Source organism: Mustela nigripes, chromosome 12, assembly GCF_022355385.1.
Source record: "Mustela nigripes isolate SB6536 chromosome 12, MUSNIG.SB6536, whole genome shotgun sequence".
Classification (NCBI taxonomy): Eukaryota; Metazoa; Chordata; class Mammalia; order Carnivora; family Mustelidae; genus Mustela; species Mustela nigripes.
This window is the reverse complement of record NC_081568.1, coordinates 103678120-103691297: the sequence shown is the minus strand read 5'-3', so window position 1 is coordinate 103691297 and position 13178 is coordinate 103678120. Positions and strand designations below refer to the sequence as shown.

General features: G+C 41.1%; 1 protein-coding gene across 2 annotated transcripts in view; it reads left to right on the top strand.

The window, feature by feature from the left end:
- Window positions 1-12947, top strand: part of DMGDH (dimethylglycine dehydrogenase) — a 66103-nt gene extending 53156 nt beyond the window's left edge. For both annotated transcript variants that reach the window (XM_059418126.1, XM_059418125.1), the window contains exons 15-16: window positions 4606-4740; window positions 12233-12947. In XM_059418126.1, coding sequence (XP_059274109.1) covers window positions 4606-4740; window positions 12233-12448 — 351 coding nt within the window. In that variant the 3' untranslated portion in view covers window positions 12449-12947. The remainder of the gene's footprint in view (window positions 1-4605; window positions 4741-12232) is intronic.
- The last annotated feature ends 231 nt before the right edge of the window (window positions 12948-13178 follow it).

Below are 13178 nucleotides of genomic sequence, written 5' to 3'. Positions count from 1 at the left end.
CCATGAGTGCTTTTAATAGAGCCAATAAGCTGAGTAATTATATTTCATGTAAAATCTTAATTTATCATCTTTGTGGATATTATATTTAGAATATATTACAGATGGCTATTTTAGTGGCTCTTAACTGCTTTTATAAAATCAATAAATTAAAAAACTTGAGCCAAGACTATTTTTGAGCTATAGTCTCAGTGCCCCAGAAATGTATGTTTCTCAAATATATTAACAGCTATTTATACAGTTAATTTGACAGTGACTCATTAAATATATTTCCATTCCCAGGTCGTCCTGATAGCACCAATTTTAATCACAGCATTTAACTTCAGACATATTTTTTTCTCTTGTTCATAATTAAAAGCTATGTAATAGAGTAAAATCTACAGTCTTGGAAGAAAAACCAAGTAAAGGAGAATGAAATGGCATTGCCCCACTTCAAGTCTTTCCAGATCAGGTGCAAGGTTAGCTTGGGAAGGGAGAATGGTCTCCAGGGGCAGCTGGGATGTTTTAAGTATGTGTTTCTTACTTTTAATTAGATTTAAAGTGTGTTTTTGTTCATGTCTGAGGGCAATATTGCTGACCAGATGACTTTCTAATTCAGAGATATGCAGAGCTAGATGTCAGATTTCATCAATAGTCACCTTCAGAATGTTTTCAAATCTTCTTTCGTAGTATAAAAGTACTGTGCAGTGAACATCATTCCCTCAGCAGAATGTCCGGCACACAGCAGGTACCTAATAAAGGTTGTAATAGTACTTAATATTTATTTTCCCTGAATTTATTAATTGCTCTCTTCTAAAGGAAGTTCTCTGAGGTCCTCCCCCACTTTTCCTATTTCTTGTGATTCACTGACCTTAGACTTGGGTTAAATTGTGCTTTTGGCAAAGGTGGAGTTAGCTGTCTCTCCCTTCTAGCATATCTGGTTCCTCTCACTCCACCGCACATGCCCAGGTAGCTCTTGTCTAGCATCCCAAAGGGACCCATTTCTTTTCTTTCTTTCTTTCTTTCCTTTTTTTTAATAAGGTGAAAAAACTTGGATTTAGCTAGCTGGACTCAGTTTAGATGATCCTAATTTTGTTGGCAACATCCAAAGCATCATAGTCAGGAGCCAGTTGAACATATGCCTTCTTTTCTCCATCAGACCTGATCAAGATGTTGACCTTGGTCACATTAGTGACCTAGAACTTCTTCACAGCCTGTTTAATCTGGCGCTTGTTGTTCTAGACATCTTCAGTAAACACAAGTGTGTTGTCTTCTGTTTTCTTCATGGCTAACTCATGGGCAGGGGGAGTTTGATGATGCCATTGTGGTCAAGCTTGTTCCTGTGGAGGAATCTATTTCTTTTTTTTTTTTTTTTAAGATGTGTTTATTTATTAGAGAGCAAGCGAGCAAGTGTGCATGTATGGTGAGGGGAGGGGCAAAGAGAGAGAGAGAGAGAAAGAGAATCCCAGACTGACTCTGAGAAGAGCATGGAATCCAACATGGTGTTTGATCTCATGACCCCAAGATCATGACCCAAGCCAAAGTCAAGAGTTGGACACTCAACCAACTGTGCCATCCGGTGCCCCATGAAGGGACCCATTTCTGAAAGCTTTGGTTGTGGCCAACTTTTGACACAGGTGTAGCAGACATTGGCCTAAGTGGTTTAGGACTGGGCACGTTGTGATGTGGAGGGAAGGAGTCACATCTCCTTAGGGGCCTCCTAGAAGCTTATGCATAAGAACATAGTCTATTTATCTCTCAATGCCTTCTGCCTAACAAGTTTCTGAATACAGCAGGGATATAACAACAATTGAGTAAATAACTGAAAGAAAATTCTCTAATAGGGACTCAGGAAGACCTAAAACCTTCAAGATCTGAATGACTCTATAACAGGAAAGATCCAGATTCCATTACAGGAGATAAGGAAACTACTTAGGATCTCCTGGAACTCCACAAATCACAGAAACTAGCCCGCTGGCCACTCAGTATTGTTGTAAAATGCTTTTCCACACAAAGAGTGAGAATTTTTTTTTTTCATTTTTCATTGATTCCTGGGTAGAAAAGAATTCTAAAGAGCTCCACTTATCACCATTTATCCACAATAGCAAGTTGTCTTTTAAAAAGATAGCAAAAATTTGTTATTCTTGAAGTTCTTTCTGTATTTAGAAGCGTTTTTACTATAATGCATTTTGGTTTTGTTATTAGAACTGGTTCCAAACTCAGTTGGCTGCTTGCCACTGGAAAGTCAACACTGGAGAGAGAAGAGGTGGTGGGAAAGGAAGGTGCCTACTTTATTCAGGAAGCTGGCAACCTGAGAAGATGGCAGACTAATATCCCAAATACCATCTTCCCTGTCTAGGGGAAGGCTGAGGGTTTAAAGGGGGAATGTAGATGGGGGTGAGTGGCTACCCACATGGGAAGCTGGTACCCAGGAGGTTAGTTGTACATTGACATGACCCCGAACAGACTTGTTGGCCTCAGTGGCAGCTGTTGATGGATGTGGTCGGGCCTTATCTTCTGGAGAAGTTTGGTCCTTCCCTTCTCAAGGCCAGTGCTCTTCAGATCTCAAGAAAGTAGTTAATTTGGCTACAGACTAAGGGACTTAAGTCGGCAAGCACGGACCATAAGCTTGAAGCCAGTTGACCTTTGAGACCTGTTGGAATGCTGTTACAGTTCGTTACCTCTGTTATCATGAATTTTTCTTAGATATGAATTCAAATGAATCAGGCTTTTTCTGTGGGCTGGTGGTTTTGGTTTTTTCTCCAGAAGTCCTGTCTTAAATACATCACATCCAGCTCTCTTTGAATTTTTATCTGGCTTCATTCAACCTTATAGTTGGTTCTCGCCATCTGGATTACCCTGGGGGAGGTCATCGGACTTTGATTTTGCAATAATTTTAACCTCAGTCAATGGAAACTTTCAGTTTCCTGTGAAGGTCAGCAATTTAAAGTAGCAATATCTGTAGAAATCATATTTCATTGTGGGCTTTGCCTAGAAGGTCTGAACCATAAAAGAGTGAACAGGGAGGTGTCAGGCAGAGGGTATGTGAGGCCCCCTCCTACCCTTTCACTGAGAGGTTAAGGGCACTTACTGCGCCCAACCCAAAATGTTTTGTGTGCAGAAAGAGCTGTATAAACCCTAAATGTTGGTGACAGAGGACATTTTTGGCACGAGATACTGTTTCCTTTCTTCTTCTGCCAATGGGGAAATTAAAGTTATTTCCTTTCTTCTTTCAGGAGAACTCTTGAGAATTTTCCCCCTCACATTGTAACCTCTAATTAAATCTCCTTCATAGAGATGTGATTTGTACATCACAGATCCCCCATTCCCTGGGTAAGATCAGAGAGGCTTGTTTGGCTTCCTTATGGAGAAGCGTTAGCCTACGCCCCTCTGGGGGGTCAGCCTTCCCTCCTTCCACTCTGACTGCTCTTGGCCTCTGACTACTTTCTCACACTTACCCCATGTCCTTGGCGTGCTGGTTAGGTAGAACTGCTCCTTCATTAGCAAAGTGTCTCCATGAGGAGTCCTCACTCAACTGTTTGTTGTAGGTGTCTGACTAATAAATGTAGAAGTCCTGAAGTTTGCAGGAGGCCTGCTTTTTTTTTTTTTTAACACATAAGCATGGACTCAAGGTTATCCCTAGAGCAATGTCACTCTCACTTGTGTTGCATTCGCAGTAACCCTGAGTGTGCCCAGGGGGAACATGTGAGGAATAGGAACATCATCCATCAAGTGTTGGCTAGAAGGAGGAAAAGCAAGGTTGACGAGTGTAGTGTTAGAGAATAAGCTCTTTGATCAAAGTGTCCACATGTAACTTTGTAACCCACACAGGGCCTAGCATGATGTCTCACACACAGTAGGGCAATCAGTACACTCTTGAATGAACTGAGTGAAGTGCAACAGTAGACACATTTCTTGGACCTCTATTCTGAAGAAGGAAAAAAAAATGTGCAACATTCAGGGGTGTTTTGACATCACATTTCAAAAACACAAATTTCCTCCTTTTTTTTTTTCCCTTAATTTAAAAAAATTTATTTATTTTAAAATTATTTTTATTAACATATAATGTATTATCTGCCCCAGGGGTCTGTGAATCATCAGGCTTACACATTTCACAGCACTCACCATAGCACATACCCTCCCCAGTGTCTATCACCCAACCACCCTCTCCCTACCCCTCTCCCTGCCGGCAACCCTCAGTTTGTTTTGTGAGATTAAGAGTCTCTTATGGACGAATTTCCTTCTTGAAAAAGGCTTACTGTGGGTAGAAATTGAGTGGTTCTTTGCTCACTCCCATCCAGTAATGCTGTCCAGAGCCATTAGATCCAAGGGTCGCCTTCATAATCCACCATCGCCATATCATGCCTTATGTTTTTCTGCCTAGGTGGTTCTGGTAAAATTGTTATCACAAGTGATTACCCTTAAGTCTAACCTATTCTGAAGGCGAATGTGGCTGATACTGTCATTTGACGACTAAGAAATATTTGTCTAGACGTTTGATCCAATCTGTATTTTTATTTGATGTGTAATTGGCGAGAAAATCGCAAAGGCAAATTTAAATGCTTGCATCTCTAACCTTGTCACAGTGTCTGAGCACTCATTCATCATCATTATCTTGGATTCCTGCAGCCAGCAGACTTCATAGGAAAGCAAGCACTGAAACAGATTAAAGCCAAGGGGCTGAAACGGAGACTGGTCTGCCTCACCTTGGCAACGGACGATGTTGATCCGGAGGGAAATGAAAGCATCTGGTATGATGGCAAGGTGAGTGCTGAGTGGCCAGGGGCCACTGCAGTTTTTCACACCAGAAACCCTCCTTGCCTCTGTTTCCTTTTAGAGTTTTGTTGCTTTTTTGTTGTTGTTTTTTGTGGGGTTTTTGTGTATGTTTTTTTTTGGGGGGGGGGTTGTTATTTATTTGTCTATTGGTTGGGTAACACACTTTGATTTCTGAGCTGACATTCAAGAAATAGAAGTCTGTTAACTGAAAGAAAAACAAAAGGCTCATTTTCAAAAACATCAACTTCTCTCTGCTTTGATTAAAGAAAATAAAACAAAGCACTTAAAATACAACGGACAAGGAGGAAGGTATAATTGAGAGGCTCCAATGATCTACTTGCTCCCCAAGTCCATATCTGTGAATGCAAGAGATGGATTTTATTTAAAAAAAAATGTTGGCATTCTGGATTAGCTTCTCTGGGGTCTTGGAGAAGGAAGTAATTCTAACCTTAGCACATTTGCAGGGGAAAAAAAAGTACCAAATGAAAATCTCCATGACAACAGAGGGTAGAGCCCTAGAAAGTAAAGTGAAAGGTAGGAACCAGTTAGCTCTTCAGAAAGAGTAAATGTGCCTTCCTGTTTGGGAATGTTATTTTATTCTGTCTGTTGGTATTCAGTAAGACCAGATAATTTTCCAGTAGAACTTGATATCTTTGACTTTTTGCAACTCTTTGTAAGGCCACGTTTGTTTTATGATTTTGCTGTGTTTTGGCTGGGGTGATCAGGCAGGGGGGTACTCTCCCCTTAGACCAGGGGATGAGCACTTGTTCATTGAGGCTCATCAGAACAGCTGTTACATATTGACCAAGGTCTGCTTGACCAATACCCAAAGACTCAGAGATCTGGCTCCATGGGTTTTTTCTCATGCATGGCAGCCTCCTTGATCCTTGTTTTCATTTCCCTTTTCTCTTCAGTGACAAAAAGAGCACCAGAGTGGGAGAAAGCCAGTGGCATCCAATCTCAGTCTTTGGATTACTAAAGAATTTGTCACATGGGCTGAGGCATGGATTGTTTGATGTACAACAAACATCTACACAGTTTCTACTATGTGCTGGATATTTTTTACGTACTCACTTATCTTTAGAACACGCCTCCCAGATAGGTATGGTCACCCCATCTTAGAGATGAGGCTTTGGGGCTCAGAGAAGTGAAGTAACTTGCTTGAGGTTACACCGCTAGTTATTGACAGAACTGATTTCTGACCCGGGTATAGTTAGACTTTGCATTCCTTATCCTTCCTTCTAAGCCATGCTGAATACTCTGATTTGCTCTCCTCTCTGTCTCTGCTCATGTCTCACTGAATTCTCTTCAGCACTTGATCAGAGCGCCACAGTTGTCCTACATCCCAGAAGCAGGGCATGTTGTTAGACCCTTTGAAGCCAGCAGACTCTTTTCAGATTTCAAACTGTTTCTTTTTTTTTTTTTTTTAATATATTTATTTATTTGACAGAGAGAGGGATCACAAGTAGGCAGAGAGAGGGCCTGATGTGGGACTCGATCCTAGGACCCTGAGATGATGACCTGAGCTGAAGGCAGAGGCTTAACCCACTGAACCACCCAGGTGCCCTCAAACTGTTTCTTTTTTTTTTTTTTTTTAAAGATTCCATTCATCCATTTGACAGAGAGAGATCACAAGTAGTCGGAGAGGCAGGCAGAGAGAGAGAGAGAGGGAAGCAGGCTCCCTGCTGAGCATAGAGCCCGATGCGGGACTCGATCCCAGGACCCCGAGATCATGACCTGAGCCGAAGGCAGTGGCTTAACCCACTGAGCCACCCAGGCGCCCCCCTCAAACTGTTTCTTAAACATCTTACCCTTAATTGTGCTGAGTTCGTTCTCTTTGAGCCTCTTACCTCACTGTCTCCTCCACCTTTCTGTTCTAAATTTCCGGTTCAGACCTCTTTTCATAATAAGCTTTTCCTCATACTTCACTTTTGCCCAGGATTGCCACTGATAATCACCTCTGCCATTAACTAGCTACTTCGTTTGACCTGATCTTAGCCTCTCTGGGCCTCCATTTTCTCATGTCTTAGATTCTTCGTGCCTCTAATTAATTTTTTCCCTAGTCATCAAATTTCCCCCCACTTCTTCTTTCTTCTGTTTCTTGTTTTTTCACTCTGGTCTTTGCCAGCTTTCTAATACAGTCCACACCAACCCCTGCACAGACTTTCTGTTTTGGCCGTGGAATGACAGATGATGCTGTTTTGTTCCTTTTTTTTTTTTTTTTTTTTTTTTTTTTTAAGAGAGAGAGTGAGTGAGTGTAAATGAGTGTGTGCAAGCCAAGGGACAGAGGGGCAGCAGGATCAGATGGAAAGAGAATTCCTAAGCAGACTTCCACTGAGTGTGGAGCCTGACACAGGGCTCAATCTTGAGACCCCGAGTCACAACCTGAGCTGAAATCAAGAGTCTGACACTTAACCGCCTGAGCCTCCCAGGCACCCCTATGCTGTCATGTTCTGTGCGACCACACAACACCACCCTGATGAACACAGTATAAACCTGACACCCACATTCAAGTTAAAAAGGCTGGAAACTTGTATTTTAAACATACACAATATTACACATCAACTATAGCTCAAAGCTGGGAAGGGTCGAGCTGAAAACCCGAGTTCCATTATTGAATTTCATCTCCTTTTCTGTATCAGTGTGCTGTTTCCCTGATGTATCTTTCATCTTTCCTCCTATATGCCATCTGCTTATGGAGCTGTTAACCCAGTTGTAGTTGCCTTTTTTTAAAGATTTTATTTATTTCTTTGTCAGAGAGAGAGCACAAGCAGGCAGAGCAGCAGGCAGAGGCAGAGAGAGAAGCAGGCTCCCCACTGAGCAAGGAGCCTGATGTGGAACTCAATCCCAGGACCCTGGGATCATGACCTGAGCCAAAGGCAGCGGCTTAATTAACTGAGCCACCCAGGTGCCCCTGTAGTTGCCTTTACAAATAGCCCTTGAATTTCCTGATACCTGCTTGTCTGCTCTTTGATATTCAGTAGGGTCGTCTTCTCACCTTGCCAACGAATCTTCTGGATCCTCTTTATACTCTGGAAACATAGGAAATACTCTTTGCTCTATTTCCTGACTTTGTGGGGACTTGTACTACCTTTGGTATTTGGTATTCTATTCTTGCAAATATTTTACTGCCAGGGATAAGGTGCAAACTTACAAGGTAAAAATTTGTTATTCAACAAATGCTAGGCACCAGAGATACAGCAGTGAACAAAACAGACAAGCTTCTGGGCCTCCATCGATCTGACATTCCAGGGCAGAGAGAGCTAGATGGTGAACATATTCACTAAATGGCACATCCGGGGTGCTGAGTGCCCGGAGGAAAAGGAGAGTCCGGCTGAGAGATGGGCGGTGATGCCGGGAGGGATTATGATTTTAAATAAGGCTTAATTTTTAAAAATTGAGGCATTAGTGTGGGTATGAAAAGGCTTCTGTTATAAAAGCAGGTTTGTCAGGAAGTTTTCTTTCTTTCTTTTCTTTACAAGATTTTATTTATTTGAGAGAGAGAGAGACAGCATGAGCAGGAGGGGCAGAGGGAGAGGGAGAGAGAGAATCTCAAGCAGACTCCATGCTGAGGCTGACCCCATGACCTTGACTGAGTAGAAATCAAGAGTCAGATACTTAACTGACTGTACCACTCAGATGCCCCATTGGGGAGTTATAAAGAAGGTGTTTTCTATAAACGATGTAGGCAACTAATGTAGGTAACTTCACTAATCTTAGCAACTGGTTAAAGCAATTGCCTCTTCAGCAACTACAGACTTGTATAGAAATGAGATTCTTTATGCATTAGGATGAATGTTGTCCTTCCGAGTAAGTAATCCTGTTTTTTTTTTTTCTTCCCAATTTTGTTGCCATTACTAAATATTTTTCTGAAAATCGTTAGAAGAGTCCATTTGTAAGGCATCCAAAAGAATTAGTCTTGTCACTCATTTTTGTGAGTGACAATTTTTTTCGTTTCATTTTGTTCATGCAATTTTTTTATTAAAAATTTTTTAAAGATTTTATTCTTAAGTAATCTCTGCAGTCAGCAAGGAGCTTGAACTTACAACCCCCAGATCAAGAGTTGCATGTTCTGGGGCGCCTGGGTGACTCAGTGGGTTAAAGTCTCTGCCCTTGGTTCAAGCCATGATCCCAGGGTCCTGGGATGGAGCCCCAAGTCAGGCTCTCTGCTCAGCAGGAAACCTGCTTTCCCCTCTCTCTGCCTGCTTCTCTGCCTACTTGTGATCTCTGTCAAATAAATAAATAAAATCTTAAAAAAAAAAAAAAGAAAGAGTTGCATGTTCTACCCACTGAGCCAGCCAGGCACCCCAGTCACAGGTTCACTTTGACAAGAATCTTGACTATAGCTGTATGTACTTTGTTCATCAAGCTTGATTAAAAATATTTTATAGTTATTAAAAAAAAGGTATTTTGTAGATATGAAGTTTGGAGAGTTGAAAAAGTGGTCTTTTTTATTATTTAAAAACAAAAGCACATAGGGACACACAGAGAAATAGAATGCATCCTCCGACTTAAATTACAGTCTCTCCTTCAAAGGCCGTCTACCCTGTTAGCTCCCCTAAGTCAGAAGGGTCTTGAGTTTTCACAGAAAGGAATGAGAAAAGGCTAAACCTGAATGAGGACTGCTTCTTTGGTAAAAGGAAAGCCAGTGTTTAGCAAAGAATATGAAAACCTGCTAGGCAGAGGGTGGGTACAGGTTGTTTTTGTGATTCACAGAGCAAAAAGGAAGAATGGATTTAATTGAATCTGGAAGATTTTAAGGTAGAATGAAATAAAATTGTTGCTAGGGGAAACCTTCCCTTAGAAATTTAGATAAAAAGGAAAGGCTGGACTTCTAAAATACTAGGCTACTCAGCATTGGATTAGAGAGAAATTAAAGGAAACATGAAAGTAATCTAGGACAAAGCAACACATTCAATAAATACATTAAAAATAGCACTTGTGGGCGCCTGGGTAGCTCAGTGGGTTGAAGCCTCTGCCTTCTGCTCGAGTCATGGTCCCCAGGTCCTGGGATTGAGCCCCGCATCAGTCTCTCTGCTCAGCAGGGAGCCTGCTTCCTCCTCTCTTTCTGCCTGCCTCTCTGCCTACCTGTGATCTCTTTCTGGGTCAAATAAATAAAATCTTTTAAAAAAATAGCACTTGTACAATAAATATGCTATTTCTTTACATTACTCATGCAGTGATAACTGTAAGATGAATCACTGCTGGGATTTTAAGAGATGGGAAGGCCTGGGGAAGTGGTTCACACAATCTCTGAAAAGGGATGGAAGGTTTTTTGACCCAGTGAATTAGGGGATTTAGCCAAGAGCCTTGCTTTGGCCTCTTCTTGTTTTCTTAAGATACTTGCCGAAGCAAATCCGGTTACCTCTCCAGGATTCTAAACACAGACCTCAGGTTTACAGACTGGGGAGTGAAACCAAGGTTACCAAGAAAGTCTTCCAAAAGCTGTGATTAAAACTCCAACCTTCCTGACCCAAATCCCTGCCTTATATTACTCACAATGATTTAAAGGAAAAAAAAAATCATTTTAGGGGCACCTGAACCACTCAGTTCGTTGAGTGTCTGCCTTTGGTTCAGGTCATGAACTTGGAGTCCCAGGATTGAGCTGGGTGTGGGGCTCCCTGCTCAGCAGGGAGTCTTGCTTCTCCTTCTGCCCCTCCCCCTGCTAGTGCTGATGTGCACACGTACTTGCTCTTTCTCTTTCTCAAATAAAATCTTAAAGAGAAAAGGAAAAACCATTTTAAAGCATATGCATTCTCTCAGCAGTACCTCAGCAGTTAATAATTTGCCAGAGAAGCTTTTACTAATGAATACATTTATTTTCTTTAAAATCCACCAATTCTCCCCATAATAAGCTCAGAAATGATATGGAGAGCTTCTGATTTGGGGTTTCAGTGAGATAATTACAGACTAGGGCTATAGAGCCAGGAGTCTGTATTTAACGTCATAAATGTGTTGGCATCTAAGAGATGAGAAATGCTGTAATAAGACTGTTGATTGTAGTGGGCTCTTTGCTGAGGCAGCTGGAGGATCACCAGGCTGATTCCCACCCATGAATTTTTGAGCGCCAGCTACACGCGGCTTGCTATGCAAAACAGTCAGGCTGTACGGATTAGTGCAATGTTGTGTAGCCAGGAGAAGCCATTTTGAGTGGGGCTATATATCATATTTTGCTTTTGTTGTCTTCCTTTTACAATTTTTAAATGTGGTGTTTTAACCTGACATTTTCTATCACCTTTTTTCCCTTTCCTCTTTCTTCCTTTCTTTCTTTAAGTTTACTGTTTCTCTTTCATCTTTTCCTTTAGATCTCGTTTTGACTTATCCTCTTATCTTTAAAACAGGCCTGAGTTTTCACCTTTGTTTTCACCTCCTAGGTTTTTTTCTTTGCTCAGTGTTTTTCCCTGGTTTGCCGTCCTCTGTGATTCCATTTCATCCTCCGCAAGGCTAATTGCTCACGCCTGACTCCCTGTCTCCGCTCATCCTGGAAAGTTCCATCCCCCTTTTCCACCAGCCTCATTCCACCCAGCTTCCAAATGGAGAACAAATCCTGGCTTGATGATGTTTATTTCCTGGCTTCTCGGTTCTGTTTTCTTCTATCTCTGTGTTAATTCCTCAACAAGGCTGGAAGATTCTGAGGGTGGGAACCAAACCTCATTCATGCTCTAGAATGTCCCCCAAAATGTTTTGGACGTGGTGGGTCTAGAGAGGGTAAAGTTAACATTAAGTGCTTAGCATTACCAAGAATTGCTAAATGCTATGTACTCAAAGAATGTTCACTTTACATTAACTATCGATTTATCAGTAGTTTCATTCGGCAAGCCATTTCCTCAGTCCCAAGAGGAACAGTTGACTACATTTACATTAGGAGTTTTAGAATTGTTCTTCCCTTGTGTCTTTTGCCATGCTAGTTGGATGGTGGAAGAGAATTTTTTTGAAGTTTAAAATGGAAACATTCAAGTCTTCGCCTATCATATCTCTTGGCATGAAACTGAGGAAAATAGTGCCAACTATTAAAAAAAAAAACTAGGTGTGGGCACCTGGGTGGCTCAGTGGGTTAAGCCGCTGCCTTCGGCTCAGGTCATGATCTCAGGGTCCTGGGATGGAGTCCCGCATCAGGCTCTCTGCTCACCAGGGAGCTTGCTTCCTCCTCTCTCTCTCTCTGTCTGCCTCTCTGCCTGCTTGTGATCTCTCTCTGTCAAATAAATAAATAAAATCTTAAAAAAAAAAAAACAAAACTAGGTGTGATTTAAACCTGAGAAGTTCGAGGCTGTTGATAAGTATTTTGAGAATTATTTTTCACAATTTGCAAGCCTACTCTTCTCAGAAGTCAAGTTTGCTTCCTCGTGTTAGCCCCAAAGAGAATAATCCTCAAGACTTTTAGGTTGTTAGTTGAACCTATTTTTGAATGTTTAATCTGGAGGAGGGAGCACAAAGCTGTGGTCAAGGTGCTAAGTAAGGATTGCTGGGTCTTGTTTTTCAGGTGGTTGGCAACACGACATCTGGAAGCTACAGTTACAGCATCCAGAAGAGTCTGGCATTTGCCTATGTCCCTATAGAGCTAAGTAAAGTAGGACAACAGGTGGAAGTTGAACTGTTGGGCAAAAATTACCCAGCAAGTGTCATACAGGAACCCTTGGTATTGACAGAACCAACCAGAAACCGGCTTCAGAAGAAAGGTGGAAAGGACAAAATTTGAAAAAGACCTTTGGCAGGCAACTGAATTATGTTAGCTCTATGACTATGCCAAACATCATAACTGATTGTTGGGGGAATACAAGAAACCAAGAATTCATTTCAAAATCTTCAAAATCTAGATTTATGATCTCAATAAAATCTTTCTCAATTTTTTCCTCAGCAAGAGAGAATAATGGATTAGTGATTTATGTTGTTCTTTCAAATGAAAACATTTGAAATGAGTGTTTTTTCATTAACCTATGCTGTTTGTAAAACTCAACAAAACATTTAAGTGTCCGCTAATATACAATCACTCTTACAATTGAATTAGAGGATGTTGTATAATTTTGGGAATATATGCTTATGGTTCTTGTACCTGAAAACAAATTGTTTTACGTAAAAGCAAAAGCGGTACTCTGGATGGATTTGTTTCATTGGGAAACAGTGGTTGAACAAGGGATAGTTTTAATTTTTTATTGTACATCTACAATGAAAATAGTAAAATTTAATATTGATACATACATTTTTATTCAACTCTCAGAAATACTTATTTTCTTAATGAGTTCCCTGCAAACAGTATTATGGGACATCATTATTGTCCTTTCAAAGGTTGTTTTAGAAGAGTAATTGCAAAAAAGAACAGTCTTCCAAAGGAAGCAGTGCTTGTAGACCTTCTGAAATGAAGCTGAAACATAGATTGTGCCAGGAGAACACAGTTTGAATACTGAACACCTCTCTTTGGGAAAGAATTA